Below are 17,593 nucleotides of genomic sequence, written 5' to 3'. Positions count from 1 at the left end.
CAAACATTTTGAAAAGCAGACAAAAAATTTGACATTATAATCAGAATTATTTGATTAACATTTAAAAAGTGGTAAAGAGATATATGATCTGTATAATACACAAGTGATGTTTTTTTTTTAGAGAGAAAAAGGTTTTATTAAAAAAAATACAACGCATTAACAACAAAACCCGAAGTTTATTAAACTTGTATGGGTACACATCACCTTTTACAAAACCCTACATACACAATTATTACCAGCCAGCCTTAGACCCCCCCCCCCCCAAAAAAAAAGGACAAAAAATAATAAGAAGAAAATAAATAAATAAAAATAAACGAAATAAAATAAATTAATTTCTAATAATTTCACGACCTAATTGGATACCGAAGACACAAAACTAAAAATCATTCATTCTATTCTACCTCCTCGTCGCCCTCCCAAAAAAAGTGTCACAATCACTTGAGAGAAAATTCGCCCAGCAAGGATTAAAACTCATGTGTAGACAAACACTGTCCTTTTAATTTACTGCGAAATTCATTTAGCTCATCAATTGTTGAAGTTACCTGCGTTAATAGTTCCCATACCCGAGGGCCAACATGTCTTATGGAAAAAACAGATCGCTTTGTAATAACCTGAGGTCGCCGAACTAGTGTTGATGTTCTAGTCGAGTAATTATGAAAATTAACACCACTTGTAAACATTTCCCTAAAACACTCAGGTAATAACGCGTGCGTATATTTAAACATAAAAAGAGCATTATAAAAACGAAATAATCCAGCCATCTGTAATATATTTACTTGATTATATCTATGTCTAACAGACATATTATGATTATCTCCAGTTAAAACACGTAGGGTATTATTTTGTAAACTTCTAAGGGGACGAAGGTGCATTAAAAACGTACTTGACCACACAAGACAACCATATAGAAGGTATGGGTGAACAAAAGAAAAATAAAGCAATCTCATAATGTCTTTCGGAAAAAAGTACTTCAGTTTCCTCATCATCCCAACATTTCTGGCGACTTTGCCACTAACACATGAAATGTTCTCTTTGAAGTTAAGGCACTCATCAACAATCACCCCTAGATACTTTGTCGAAACTTCCCGAGGCAGAATATTTTCATCTAACTGTATTTTGTCAATCCAAGGGTAGTAATTGCTACTTCTCCCATACATTACAATATGGGATTTCGCATGGTTTAGCTGAAGTCTGTTAACCCTCATCCATTTCTCAATGTTTAACATGTCAGTCTGAAGATTCTGTATAAGCATTTCCCCGGTTTTTGCAGCAACAGTTAGATGCGTGTCATCAGCGAAATAAGGCAAAATAGATTTTGATGCTCCAGTATCACGACATTTTAAATCAAAAGACAGTCCATTGATAGCATTTCGCAGGTCACCAATATATATAAGAAACAGTAGTGGCCCCAAAACAGACCCTTGAGGGACACCGAATTCAACACTTTTAACTTGTGATTTAATTTCACCAGCACTGACAAACTGCTTTCTATCCTGGAGAAAAGATTCCAATAGACGATAAAACATACCTCGAAAACCACAATTCCTCAGCTTCACCAGAAAAATTCCATGGTCCACTGCATCGAAGGCTTTCACAATGTCCAAAAAAACAGATGCAACTTTCCACCCTTGATCCAGAGCATCGTTCAAAAAAGTCGTGAGAAAAAGAAGAGCTTGATCTGTCGACATTGCTTTTCGGAATCCAAACTGAGTTTTACTAAAATACTTTTTATTCTCAAGAAAATCAACCATCCTGCCACTAATCAATTTTTCAAAAACTCTCGATAAAACTGGCAGCAATGAAATAGGCCTAGAATCATTCGGCACATTTTTTTCCCCGCCCTTTAAAAGCGGAACCACTCTAAAAAGCGGAGCAATTTTCATAAAATCGGGAAAAACACCAATTTTTAGGCACATATTAAATAGAACACAAACCTGGTCGCATATTTCCGAGAAAACATACTTAAGTACACGCAATGAAAGGAAGTCAGCACCCGAAGCATTATTCCTCATGTTCCACAATGTGGTACGTAATTCACTAGCAGTTACTGGTTTCAGATATGCAGATACATCACTTTCCTCAGGTAAAAACTGGTGGTATGTTCCATCCTCAGAAAATTTTCTCGTGGAGTTCGCTATCCGTTTACCAACAATAGAAAAATGGTCACACATATTATCTACAATCGAAGCATCAGTGTTGAAATTTTCAGGTAAAATTGAACTTTTGGAAGGGCTGAGAACAGAGTGAATTACTCTCCACGTTCGCCTGGGATTACCTGCACTTTTTTTAAACTCATTTCGATAATAATCAATTCTCACTTCTCGTAATAGGTTATTGAGTTCACAATTATATTTCTTGTATCTCACTTTCGCCTCAGGAGACACTACAGAATATTTATATAGCAGTCTTCGATTTGATATGGCCTTAATCAGTCCTCTAGTAACCCAGGGTTTTCTAGGGGTAACATGAAACGCCGGCTTTTTAATAACTGTACAACTTTCTCTTAGTAATTTAGTTATTTCTGAATACCACAATGAAAACTTTTCATTCACTTGCAGATCAGTACTTTCTAAAAAGTCAAATTGAGTATTCTTTATTTTTCTTCTCAATATGTTAACAGCCTCGGCGTGCATTTTTAATACATAAATTTGTGATGGTATATTCATAGCTATAGGAAAACCAAACTCTCTAATAACAACAAGAACACCAAAATGATCAGAAACATCATTCAAAATAACATCAGCAAAATCATGCTTCACATTAACAAATATATTATCCAAAAGTGATTCTGAGCGCAAAGTTACTCGACTACATATATTAACTGTCGGTCTTAAACCGCAACCCAACATAACATATAAAAACTCACGAATTCTCAGGTTTACATTTACTTAAAATAGAACAAGATCAAAGTCTCCATAAACAAAGCATGAGTGATTTGAACCTGACAACGTATCCGTTTGCCACTCCAGCGAATCATTGAATTCCTGTACATTTCTAGATGGAGTTTAATGAACAGCTACCACCAAGAAAAATTTTCCTGACTTACAAAGTTCAACCACCATTGTTTCAAAAACCATCTCTTTATTCACACGTAGATCATTCCGTATTTTCATTGAAATATTCTTCCTGCAATATAAAGCCAATCCACCATGTAATCGTGATTCCCTATTTTGCGTCACACAGTCATAACTATCAATTTCAAGTAGACTAATTGTATGATTACGAAGCCACGTTTCATTCAATACAAGCACATCCAACTCAGAAAACTTCCATAGTTCGGTTAATAAATTAAATGAACTAGAAAGACCTTGACAATTCAAATGGAATATGCTCAAACTTTGCTGACCCATAGTAGATTTATTTCCAATATCAACTGGAAATTTATATTTAACCACTGGAAAATCCTCCATCGTTCCCTCATCATAATCCGGATTTAAGACCACATTCCCCAGAACATCCCAACTCAACGAATTTCTCTCAAGTTTTTTCAATCTATTATTGTCATAATCCAACTCATTTTTTCAAGACACAAGCTTAGGAGGCAAACGAGAAAACTCATAGAAAAATTAACTCTACTTACAACAACCACAAGTGATCTCCAGTATCCAGGAGGGCCGCAATCAATAACAAAAGAAAAAAAACTAAAAAAAAGAGAAAATAAATTAAAAATAAAATTTATCATAAATAAAATACAAAATAAAAAGATACAACATAACATAAATAGCGACGAAAACCACCCTGCAATATCATCATAAACAATAAGTAAAACAACATGGAACCGTCCATACAAGACAGTAGAACACGCTCCACCGTCTCGTACAAAATAAAATCCCTACCGCTGCACCCACTGCCCACACACCATAAACAAAAAAAACTCATGGACAATTAAAGGGGACAAATCTCACTCAAATTAAAAAATACAGGATATTGCAATCGAGGAAAAATATAATTGGTTTTCTTCATCAGGCACACACTTGTGCTAGTGCCGCTAACCATGAATACAAAATTCATCTTATAATAGCAAAAAATGACTCTAAACATCAAAACAAAACAAAATGAAATGCTAGAATCAACAATCAAGTAGCTCTGGTATTGGCTCATTATACATATATTTCACTTTTCCAACACCTTCTCTCTCAATCTGAATGAAGGGAGGAACAGTATTAGACACCCAAGCTGGAATACTCTTTCTTCTCAATTTAGATTTAGTCTCGTAAAGTCTCTTCCGCGCTTCACGAACACACAATGGAGCATCATCGCTGACGTAAACATTATTCATAGCTGTATTTGAACCGAAAGTCTTATTCTTAAGTTTTTTCCCATTACGTAAAATCATTAACTTCGCCTCGCGTGATTGAACATTCACTTTGAAAAACTTTTGCTCTTTTTTATTCGTCACAATTGTAAATTCTGGAACCTTTGTTAATTCTAAACCAGTGGTACATATTTCTTGAAATAAACTTTTAGCAGTGGCTACATCATCACAAACCGTATTCCACACAATAATGTTATTTTCTTTAGATAAATGTTCCACTGACATTAATCTTGCCGACAACGAAGATGCCATTTCACGGTAATATTTTGCTTCAGTAGATACAATATTCATTTGCGTTTTTAGTGAAATTACTTATTCATTTACTGCATCGCAATTTTTACCAACTTGAGCAACATTGGATTGTAAGATAGCTTGAGCATTTTCCACAGAAATTACTCGATTTTCTAGATTAGCCAATCTCGTGTCAATTGATTTTAATGTACTTTGAGACTCCGTTACAATTTCAAGAATTTTCGAGAAATCGTCCGCTAATGACTGGATCGAAGCACGATTTATTGACTTTTGCGTTGAAGATGAATGCCCAGATTCGTCATGCGAAACCGATCCAAATTGGTCCTCTGATTTACGTTTACGCTTATTCCTCGTCATCACAAACCAGTAAATAAAAAATTAGAATATTCTTACCGGAAAAAGTACTTCTTATTTATCCACGTAAGTAGCGTCGTGCAGTTCGCTAAGCCGTTAATGCATGGCTAACACATAAATTGCCAAACAGGAAATCCTGAAATCTTCGCATTGGAACCCTCAGCTAATAAATTGACTTCTGTTTATGCGTAATCATCAATTAGCAGACTCCTTACATAAAAAGAACTTGTTCGCATTCACAGAACAAAACTCCGCCCACTTTGCTATTTCAATTCATTTTATCTCACATCAACCTAGGTTAAAAGCACTAGCCAAACGATAAGTATTGTCAATTTAAAATAGGATCTAACTTTCCCTTCGTCCCACCTCCCCATTTATGAGGGCCGGGTGGGGAGGGGTCAATTTTGGAGGCCCGAAGGAGTTGTTAACTCAGGTAATTTGTTATAAATTTGAAAAATGCCTAACGACGAATCGGAAATGTATTTTTTCTTTACATGGTGTTCGTTCAAAAAGCGAGGATTTCTGTTAAATAAATAATTCTTATATTTTTTCTGTTCAATTGAAAGCGAGGATTTCTGTTAAATAAATAATTGTTATACCTTTTAAAATAGCTTTACGGGGTTTGAGGGACTATTTGTTTTATTCCGTGTGATTTTTTCTGTACTGGTGTTCGTTTAAAAAGCGAGGATTTCTGTTAAATAAATAATTGTTATACCTTTTAAAATAGCTTTACGGGGTTTGAGGGACTCTGTTGTTTTATTCCGTGTGATTTTTTGTTCGTTCAAAAAGCGAGGATTTCTGTTAAATAAATAATTCTTACATTTTTCCGTTCAATTGAAAGCGAGGATTTCTGTTAAATAAATAATTGTTATACCTTTTAAAATAGCTTTACGGGGGTTTGAGGGGCTCTGTTGTTTTATTCCGTGTGATTTTTTCTTTACATGGTGCTCTTTCAAAAAGCGAGGATTTCTGTTAAATAAATAATTGTTATACCTTTTAAAATAGCTTTACGGGGTTTGAGGGACTCTGTTGTTTTATTCCGTGTGATTTCTTTACAAGGTGTTCGTTCAAAAAAGCGAGGATTTCTGTTAAATAAATAATTCTTATATTTTTCCGTTCAATTGAAAGCGAGGATTTGTGTTAAATAAATAATTCTCATACCTTTTAAAATAGCTTTACGGGGTTTGAGGGGCTCTATTGTTTTATTCCGTGTGATTTTTTTCTTTATTTAGTGTTCATTCAAAAAGCGAGGATTTATCTTAAATAAATAATTATTACACATTTTAAAATAGCTTTACGGGGGTTTGAGAGACTCTGTGTAAATATTTATCGGGGTTTTATTTTTTCTGTTCAATTATTTTCAGTGTAAGCTAATATAATTACCACATTCTTTTATTCTAACTTAACTTGTAGGAATAGAGTTTCGGCTACTATTGAGCCTTACGTGCCTGAAATCATGAATTAAAATATTTAATTAGCTGTTTGGGTTTTCAGACATAGTTTTTTAGATGTTCCTGGGTGTTAGGTTCCTGGAGGGTTTTATGACTCCTCCCTCCAATGAATTCAGATGGCTTTAGGACTCATCCCCCTAGCCATAACTCCATTCAACCTTGAGCGAAGATATAAAAGTTTGATGAAGTATTTTTCTACTTAACAACTACATTAATAACTTTCAATATGATAGGAATGTATGACAGAATTTATCAGTTACAGAGAGTTCAGTGACTCCTCACCGCAATGACTTCGAGGGGTTTTATGACTCCTTCCCACAATGAATTCAGATGGTTTTAGGACTCATCCCCCTAGCCATAACTCCATTCAACCTTGAGCGAAGATATAAAAGTTTGATGAAGAATTATTCTGCTTAACAACTACATTAATAACTTCCAAGATGATAGGACTGTATGACACAGAATTTAACAGTTTGAAAAAATCATCTCGCGGTTTTATATTTGAATGTGCATTTTTTTTATTGTCTATGGAACTCGAAGAAATTGACTGTTGTCATTGGAAAGTGAACTTTAACATGTTTGAGTATGATAAAGGTTTTTGGAGTACTACATTACAGACTGGGATTCTACGATAGAGTGATTACACCACTTAATAATGTTGGTCGGGAATTGAGAAATGTTCAGGAGGAAGTCAGTGAAATTTGCAGCTTTTTCGGGGTTGAAGCGCTCTACGTAAAGGGCAATGTACCTACAGATAAAGTTTTAATTCAAAAGTGTGACCCTAGGATTCCACTTTTCAATCTAGAAGAGTTTAAGTGTCCTAAGTTTGAAGGGGGTTATCACCGTCCTGAAGACGAGGTTAGGTTCTTCGCACAGTGGATACCTAAGAACATACCTGATCGTGATAAATCCATAAGACATGTTAAAAACTATTCTATATCATAGGACCATCGTTTGTGGATGTTTAAGAGTGAACTCTAAGTACTATTTTTTATGTAAACATTTGTTGTTTTTTTCTAAAAAAAATATCTGTTAATACGTTTAAGCAATAAATATCTTTAAGCTTAACCCGTCTTTATTCTTTAGAATAGTTCTATTGTAAGCAAGTAACAAATTCTTTCTTGAAGTTACCTCTTTGATACACAATGCAGAAACTTCATTAAACAAATTATGAAAAAATTGTAAGTAAGTAAGTAACAAATTCCTTCTTGAAGTCACTTCTTGGATACACAATACAGAAATGTCATTAAAGAAACTTTGATAAAATTGTAAGTAAGTAGAAAATTCTTTCTTGAATTCGCCTGCTGGATAAACAAAGACGTTTCGTTCAAGAAATTATGACAAAATTCTAAGTAAGTAACAAACTCTTTATTGTTTACATGACTTAGATACACGATGTAGAAATTTAATTCAAGAAATTATGAAAAAATTCTCAGTAAGTAACAATTTCTTTCTTGAAGTCAACTCTTGGATACAAAATACGGAAATTTCATTCAAGAAATTATGAAAATATTTTTAAGTAGTTAACAAGCTCTTTTTTGATTTCACCTCTTGGATATACAGTACAGATACTTCATTCAAGAAATTATGAAAAAATTGCAAGTAAGTTACTTTTTTTCTCTTTATCACAAACAATTTTCACTTAGCTACGTGATGTAGAAATTTAATTCAAGAAATTATTAAAAAATTCTCAGTAAGTAACAATTTCTTTCTTGAAGTCAACTCTTGGATACACAATACGGAAGTTTAATTCAAGAAATTATGAAAAAATTTTAACTAAGTATAAAATTATTTCTTGAATTCACCCGTTGGATAAGCAAAAAGACATTTCGTTAAAGAAATTATGACAAAATTCTAAGTAAGTAACAAACTCTTTATTGTTTTCACGAGTTAGATATACGATGCAGAAATTAAATTCAAGAAATTATGACAAAATTCTCAGTAAGTAACAATTTCTTTCTTGAAGTCAAATCTTGGATACACAATACGGAAATTTCATTCAAGAAATTATGAAAATATTTGTAAGTAAGTAACAAACTCTTTATTGATTTCACCTCTTGGATATACAGTACAGATACTTCATTCAAGAAATTATGAAAAAATCGCAAGTAAGTAACTTTTTTTCTCTTTTTCACAAACAATTTTTACTTAGCTACACGATGTAGAAGTTTAATTCAAGAAATTATGAAAAAATTTTCAGTAAGTAACAATTTCTTTCTTGAAGTCAACTCTTGGATACACAATACACAATTCAAGAAATTATGAAAATATTTGTAAGTAAGTAACAAGCTCTTGATTGATTTCACCTCTTGAATATACAGTACAGATACTTCATTCAAGAAACGTGATTAAACACGTTTTGAAACTATATACTATTTGCTTGCCTTTCCTTGGCACCTCTCCAAACGAGCGGGGATTCCCCACTGGTTCCTACACATTGCAAAAAGTGAGCAGTACGAAAACTCCACGTTTTCAGCCAGACTGGTTTTTTAGACAACACCCATTTTAGGGACCAATCAGAGACAGCGGAGGTTGCTCAATATACAATAACTTGATTGGTGATTGGTTACACTCCACGACGGTGCATACATAGTGAGAGAGACATGCAAAGTCGACATAGCTTTATTTCATTTCTTTTTAAGGTTAATTTAGACGAGGTTACGTGTGCGCACGTAACCTCGTCTAAATTAACCTTAAAAAATGAAATAAAGCTATGTCGACTTTGCATGTCTCTCTCACTATGTATGCACTTTCGTGGTGTGTAACCAATCACCAATCAAGTTATTGTATATTGAGCAACCTCCGCTGTCTCTGATTGGTTCCTAAAAATGGGAGGTGTCTAAAAAACCAGTCTGGCTGAAAACGTGGAGTTTTCGTACTGCTCACTTTTGCAATATGTAGGAACCAGTGGGGAATCCCCGCTCGTTTGTAAAGGTGCCAAGGAAAGGCATGCAAATAGTTTGTAGTTTTAAAACGTGTTTAATCACGTTTCTTGAATGAAGTATCTGTACTGTATATTCAAGAGGTGAAATCAATAAAGAGCTTGTTACTTACTTACAAATATTTTCATAATTTCTTGAATTTAATTTCTACATCGTATATCTAACTCGTGAAAACAATAAAGAGTTTGTTACTTACTTAGAATTTGGTCATAATTTCTTGAATGAAATGTCTTTTTGTTAATCCAACATGTGAATTCAAAAAAGAATTTAATATTTAGTTAAAGTTTTTCCATAATTTCTAGAATTAAATTTCTGTATTGTGTATCCAAGAGTAGATTTCAAGAAAGAACTTGTTACTGAGAATATTTTCAAAGTATATTGAATTAAATTTCTACATCGTTTAGGTAAGTGAAAATTGTTTGTGATAAAGAGAAAAAAAAGTTACTTATTGGCGATTTTTTCATAATTTCTTGAATGAAGTATCTGTACTGTATATCCAAGAGGTGAAATCAATAAAGAGTTTGTTACTTACTTACAAATATTTTCATAATTTCTTGAATGAAATTTCCGTATTGTGTATCCAAGAGTTGACTTCAAGAAAGAAATTGTTACTTACTGAGAATTTTTTCGTAATTTCATGAATTTAATTTCTACATCGTATATCTAACTCGTGAAAACAATAAAGAGTTTGTTATTTACTTAGAATTTTGTCATAATTTCTTGAACGAAATGTCTTTTTGTTTATCCAACAGGTGAATTCAAGAAAGAATTTGCTACTTAGTTACAATTTTTTATAATTTCTTGAATGAAATTTCCGTATTGTGTATCCAAGAGTTGACTTCAAGAAAGAAATTGTTACTGACTGAGAAGTTTTAAAAAATTTCTTGAATGAAATTTCTACATCATGTAGCTAAGTGAAAATTGTTTGTGATAAAGAGAAAAGAAGCTACTTACTTGCGATTTTTTCATAATTCATGGAATGAAGTATCTGTACTGTATATTCAAGAGGTGAAATCAATAAAGAATTTGTTACTTACTTACAAATACTTTTATAATTTCTTGAATGATATTTCCGCATTGTGTATCTAAGAGTTGACTTCAAGAAATAAATTGTTACTTACTGAGAATTTTTTCATAATTTCTTGAATTAAATTTCTACATCATGTATCTAAGTCATGTAAACAATAAAGTGTTTGTTACTTACTTAGAATTTTGTCATAATTTCATGAACGAAATGTCTTTGTTTATCCAGCATGTGAATTCAAGATAGAATTTGCTTCTTACTTACAATTTTTTCATAATTTCTTTAATGAAATTTCTGTATTCTGTATCCAAGAGGTGACTTCAAGAAAGAATTTGTTACTTACTTACTTACAATTTTTTCATAGTTTCTTAAATGAAGTTTCTGCATTGTGTATCCAAGAGGTGACTTCAGGAAAGAGTTTTTTACTTGCTTACAATAGAAATATTCTAAAGAATAAAGACGGGTTAAGCTTAAAGATATTTATTGCTTAAACGTATTAACAGTTTTTTTTGAGAAAAAAAACAACAAAAAATGTTTACATAAAAAATAGTACTTAGAGTTCACTCTTAAACATCCACAAACGATGGTCCCATGATATAGAATAGTTTTTAATATTTCTTATGGATTTATCACGATCAGGTATGTTCTTAGGTATCCACTGTGCGAAGAACCTAACCTCGTCTTCAGGACGGTGATAACGCCCTTCAAATTTAGGACACTTAAACTCTTCTATATTGAAAAGTGGAATCCTAGGGTCACACTTTTGAATTAAAACTTTATCTGTAGGTACATTGCCCTTTACGTAGAGCTCTTCAACCCCGAAAAAGCTGCAAATTTCACTGACCTCGTCTTGAACATTTCTCAGTTCTCGACCAGCATTATTAAGTGGTGTAATCACTCTATCGTAGAATTCCAGTCTGTTTATATGACGTAATGTAGTACTCCACAAGCTCTTATCATACTCAAACATGTTATAGTTCACTATCCAATGATAACAGTCAATTTCTTCGAGTTCCATAGACAATAATAAAAATGCACATTCAAATATAGCACCACAAGATGATTTTTTGAAACTGATAAATTCTGTGTCATACAGTCCTATTATCTTGGAATTTATTAATGTAGTTTTTAAGTAGAAAAATACTTCATCAAACTTTTATACCTTCGCTCAAGGTTGAATTGAGTTATGGCTAGAGGGATGAGTCCTAAAACCATCTGAATTCATTGTGGGGAGGAGTCATAAAACCCCTGGAAGTCATTGCGGGGAGGAGTCATTGAACTCTCGTTAACTGATAAATTCTGTGTCATACAGTCCTATCATCTTCGAAGTTATTAATGTAGTTGTTGAGTAGAAAAATACTTCATCAAACTTTTATATCTTCGCTCAAGGTTGAATGGAGTTATGGCTAGGGGGATGAGTCCTAAAGCCATCTGAATTCATTGGAGGGAGGAGTCATAAAACCCTCCAGGAACCTAACACCCATGAACATCTAAAAAACTATGTCTGAAAACCCAAACAGCTAATTAAATATTTTAATTCATGATTTCAGGCACGTAAGGCTCAATAGTAACCGAAACTCTATTCCTAAAAGTTAAGTTAGAATAAAAGAATGTGGTAATTATATTGGCTTACACTGAAAATATTTGAACAGAAAAAATAAAACCCCGATGAATATTTACAAAGAGTCTCTCAAACCCCCGTAAAGCTATTTTAAAAGGTATAAGAATTATTTATTTAACAGAAATCCTCGCTTTTTGAATGAACACCAAGTAAAGAAAAAAATCACACGGAATAAAACAAAAGAGCCCCTCAAACCCCGTAAATCTATTTTAAAATGTATAAGAATTATTTATTTAACAGAAATCCTCGCTTTCAATTGAACGGAAAAAATATAAGAATTATTTATTTAACAGAAATCCTCGCTTTTTTGAACGAACACCATGTAAAGAAAAAAATCACACGGAATAAAACAACAGAGTCCCTCAAACCCCGTAAAGCTATTTTAAAAGGTATAACAATTATTTATTTAACAGAAATCCTCGTTTTTTGAACGAACACCATGTAAAGAAAAAATCAAACGGAATAAAACAACAGAGCCCCTCAAACCCCCGTAAAGCTATTTTAAAAGGTATGACAATTATTTATTTAACAGAAATCCTCGCTTTCAATTGAACGTAAAAAAATATAAGAATAATTTATTTAACATAAATCCTCGCTTTTTGAACGAACACCATGTAAATAAAAAATCACACGGAATAAAACAACAGAGCCCCTCAAACCCCCGTAAAGCTATTTTTAAAGGTATAACAATTATTTATTTAACAGAAATCCTCGCTTTTTGAACGAATACCATGTAAAGAAAAAATCACACTGAATAAAAAAACAGAGTCCCTCAAACCCCGTAAAGCTATTTTAAAAGGTATAACAATTATTTATTTAACAGAAATCTTCGCTTTTTGAACGAACACCATGTAAAGAAAAAATCACACAGAATAAAACAACAGAGTCCCTCAAACCCCGTAAAGCTATTTTAAAAGGTATAAAAATTATTTATTTAACAGAAATCCTCGCTTTTTGAACGAACACCATGTAAAGAAAAAATACATTTCCGATTCGTCGTTAGGCATTTTTCAAATTTATAACAAATTACCTGAGTTAACAACTCCTTCGGGCCTCCAAAATTGACCCCGCCCCTCCCTGCCCTCAGAAATGGGGGGGGACGAAGGGAACGTTAGATCCTATTTTAAATTGACAATACTTATCAAACATCACTTGTGTATTATACAGATCATATATCTCATTACCCCTTTTTAAATATTAATCAAATAATTCTGATTATAATGTCCAATTTTTTGTCTGCTTTTCAAAATGTTCGTATTTGGAACTCTGTCAGTTAACACTAAGCTGTAAATTGGGTAACCCTCTCGCAATAACAATCCAATTTTTTGTCTGCTTTTCAAAATGAACGTATTTGGAGATCTGTCATTTAACACTAAGAAGTAAATTGGGTAACCCTTTCGCAATAACAATAGGCTTAGCAATGATTAAATCTCACTGTCGGCGACAATTCAATCAGATCAGAGTTGTGCAAATGGAATACCTTTTCGCAAATTGAGTTAGCTTCTATTTCATAGACAAAATATTTGAATTCCTTTTATTCAAATCACCTATCGAGTTATCAAAAAATATATGAACTTGAAATTTGGTCTGTAAATTGTGTCAGAAAAACTTGTCCGTTAAAACTTTATTTTCAACTAATTCATCCGGGGTTTTTCACAAGCAATTCGTACTATCCTCACACGTCCAATTTGCGAATCTCATTATCCCTTTTTGCAAAAATGTCACAAAGACATGTATATACCTTGAATTAGAAATCTGGTAAATTGCGTCAGAACAACTTGTCCTTCATCAAAGTGAAAGACAAGTCCTCAAAAGTATAAGACCATGTCTGGTTTGCCTAGAAACATATCTGGTTGGCCCGGAATGTGAGGGAGCTCTGAATCTCTTTGAAAAGGTGTAATGCCCTGTAGAATAACATTGAAATTGCTATATACGCAAGCAAGTTGCATGGTCCTATACCTGCAAGCAAATAGCATGGCAATTGCTATACCTGCAAGCAAATTCCATATGTGGTTACTACTGTTCTCTGATATGCCGATTCTGATGGAGTGATTTTCATTAAGATCACTTGATGTTTTTGGATATTCTCCCCCTTTTTATAAAATTTGGCAAGTTTTCTCAGGCTCCTAACTCTTGGTGGGTACCATAAAATTTTATGAATTTTCCATATTTTGAATGAACATCAAAATTCGATTCTTTTGATGTACATATTGTTATCAAGACTCTGTTTCTTAGAGTTTTGTTATTATTGAGCTGCGTCGCTCCTTACTTACAGTTCGTCACCACGAACTGTTTGAAAAAAATTATTTTTCTATGACATGTCTTCCTTAAATGAATAATTGTATATTTCTGCGACATCTTTGAATTTTTCGAAAAGCGTTATCAAATTTACCCAATTAGTTTTCGCTTATTTTTTTTTGTTCCCGGTTCAGCTTTGCAACACTGGTGAAACTTTTCGCAAGGCTTCTAACATTCATAATTTTGTAACAACCAAAAGAAGAATCGTAGAAAATTGCGGTTACTTGCGGTGACAGTTGCGGTTTACAGGACATAATTTGGGACAATAGACCTGATATGAAGCCCGTGGACAAAAATGTTTTCATTTTGATGTCCTTGGTATTTTACAGAAATTTTTTTTGAACAGGAGGATCAAAGTGATCGTCCTTTTGACAATAGCTATGTAAGCGTTTTGACAGTTATATCCTCCTTTGATCCATTAGGAGGACTTGACTCCTCCTTTCACAGTTATCTCCTCCTCAATCAGTGGTGGATCCAGGGGAGGGGTGAGGGGTGCCCCCCCCGTAACTTAGTCTAAAGTAGTGTAGTTTACTTAATTAACGCAAGTTTGCGTTAATTAAACTTGCTCCTAACGCAGGTTTATCGAACCAACCTATTTTGCCCCCCCCCCTAAAAAAATCCTAGATCCGCCCCTATCCTCCATTTTGAGTGATCCTGCTTTTGATCAAATTGACTCTTCTTTTGACAATGGCTGTGTAAGCGTTTTTGACAAGTATCTCAGTAGTGTGAAAATCTCAGATAAGAAATTATATTTAGAGATGAAAGCGTTTAGATATAATACGCTAAGATGTGATACGAGCATTATCTTTATGAGCTCTATTTACATTTTGCATTTCTTTCCAGAGATTTAGTGAACTGGGAAGTTATAACAAGGAGGGATTATTCATTTTGCGTAGAATCAGTAGATGTCAGTTTACGACAAAAAGATCAAAGTGGCAAATTCGAAATCCTTGTAAAATGGTCATATGAGGTAAGTTAGACATTTCTGATTTTAACGGGTCTTTCAGTACCGAATATTACCGTAAAAACTAAAGGTTGAAAATCGTTCCAACATTAAAATTACATAACCTTTTCGTTATTCCGAGACACTACGTTACGATAAATAATGTTTACAAATGTTAACCTAACTTCTGGCAGAAGGAGGTAGATTTCGTCAAGCAAAAATGACCGAGCAACTTTACCATATGGATCCCAGTGTGAATGCCTGATTGAAAGTGAAATTCTATTGTATTTTCCAAGAAAGTTAAAGCATATTTCCTATCTAAAGTAGAATAGTGATAGTAAGTTTGATTTTTATTGTCCAGTCATTTTATTTTAGATGAAACTTTACCGGTCGGAAAAGATTAATTTTCAACGCCGATCCAAAGCAGAAATGAACCGAATTTTCGCCCACATCAAGGTTGATTCTCTAGTGGACACCATAAAATCTGGCTGCGGAAGCAAAATTTTACAAAAAAGTTGTTGGGGTAACAATAAATTAAGGTAACAATAATTACCTTTAAAAATCATCTTAACAGAAGCATCAAAGCTTTTCTGGCAATCAATCTTCATGTTTTTGTTATTTAAAAAAAAATTGTCGACTGTAAAAAATCACTCTTCAACTGTAATTCAAAATGGAACCGACCCAATTATCTATTCACATCAAGACTTTTCTTTTCCATCGGACGACGTAAAACCCCACTCGACAAACGAAAAATGACTGACTGCACTGTTTCACTGGCTGACTGCAACCACTGAATAACTGACTGAACCACTGGCTGACTGCAGTGGATCTTCACTGGCTGCTGACTCAGCTGGGTTAGTAGTGAGCGAACTCAAAAGCTAAGTAATGAACTAAAGCCAACCTTACAATTCAATGCCCAAACTTACGTCGTTTTTTCGAATTAATTTAAAAAACTTTTTCCACAAAATAAGTTTTTCAAAGAAAAGTAAAGAACTCCATTAAACAAAAAATGAGCAAAAATAAAATAAAATAACATACCAAGCGTGAAACTACCACAAATCATCATCGATAAATAAATGAAACCCAAAAAGAACAGAAATTACAATAATTAACCGAATCAAACTCAAAACGAGCAGAAATAACATAAGTTGGGCGCAAAACCCCTATGCCTTCCCAAAGCCAGAAGAAAATTTGCACTTTACTGAAAAAATAAAATTTTTTTGTGCTCTAAATGAAAAAAATAATAAATAATACATTGTGCCAACATCGTTCCTATATGCCCCCTGGGCATAACTTAAAACCTCTGCCTTGAGGGTTTTGGGGGAGTGTCCTCCTCTTTACTTAGTCCCGTTTCTTGTTTCGTTCTCGAGTGTCCCCGTTCTTTACTTAGGCAGTGCAATCCTGCTGCCTATGATTTATACAACAACTTTCAATATAAGCCTTATATGCCCCCGGGGCATAACTTAAAACTCTTGCACCGAGTACTCTGAGGGGGTGATCATACTAAAAGAACTAATTTTCAAAACGTTCAACTATGTTGAACAAAATGGATATCTCAAAATTTTGATTGGATGTGTTTGGGAAAATGGTGGGCATGAGAGGTTAGTCGCCATCCAATCACTTTCAACTATTAAAAAAGGCACTAGCCCTTTCAATTTCCAATTGAATGAACCCTTTTGAAGTTTCTACGACAACGCTTTCAATAAAACTTTATATGCCCCAGGGTATAACTTACAACCCATGCCCGGAGGGCTGTGGGGGAGGGGTTGTCATCCTTAAAGACCTACTTTCCAAAAATTTTAACTAGGTTGAATAAAATGGCTATCTAAAAATTTTGATTGGATGTGTGTGGGGAAAAGGTGTGCGTGAGAGGGGGGTTAGTTGCCCTCAAATCACTTTCGACTATTAAAAAGAGCAATATCCCTATGAGTTTCAACTCGAATGAGTTCTTGTTTAAGTGTACGAAGTAAAGATTTCAATAAAAACCTTATATGCCCCCAGGGCATAACTTATAATCCTTGTCCTGAGGGTTTTAGGGGAGTGTCCTCCTCAAAAATACCTTTTATATCTGGAAATCAACTAAGCTGAATAAAATGGCTATCTTAAAATTTTGATTGGTTGTTTTTGGGGAAGTAATGGGCGTGGGGGGGGGAGCTAGTTGCCCTCCAATCACTTTCGACTATTCAAAAGGGCACTATCCCTTTGAATTTCCAATCGAATGAGCTTTTTTTGAAGTTTCTACGACAATGCCTTCTATAAAAACCTTATATGCCCCCAGGGCACGACTTAAAACCCTTGACCTGAGGGATGTGGGAGAGTGTCCTCCTCAAAAACATATTTTCTATATGGAAATCAACTACGCTCAACGTGGGGGAGTGTCCTCCTCAAAAACA

General features: G+C 33.8%; 1 protein-coding gene across 6 annotated transcripts in view; it reads left to right on the top strand.

The window, feature by feature from the left end:
- Positions 1–17,593, top strand: part of IntS11 (integrator complex subunit 11) — a 191,858-nt gene that overhangs the window by 133,239 nt on the left and 41,026 nt on the right. For all 6 annotated transcript variants that reach the window (XM_089086822.1, XM_089086818.1, XM_089086824.1 and 3 more), the window contains one exon: positions 15,101–15,227. In XM_089086822.1, the coding sequence (XP_088942948.1) occupies positions 15,101–15,226 (126 nt within the window). In that variant the 3' untranslated portion in view covers position 15,227. The remainder of the gene's footprint in view (positions 1–15,100; positions 15,228–17,593) is intronic.

The sequence above is a fragment of the Artemia sp. Qi Xiang Cuo genome, chromosome 3 (assembly GCF_049724085.1).
Source record: "Artemia sp. Qi Xiang Cuo chromosome 3, ASM4972408v1, whole genome shotgun sequence".
Lineage (NCBI taxonomy): Eukaryota > Metazoa > Arthropoda > Branchiopoda > Anostraca > Artemiidae > Artemia > Artemia sp. Qi Xiang Cuo.
This window is presented reverse-complemented; position numbering and strand designations above follow the sequence as displayed.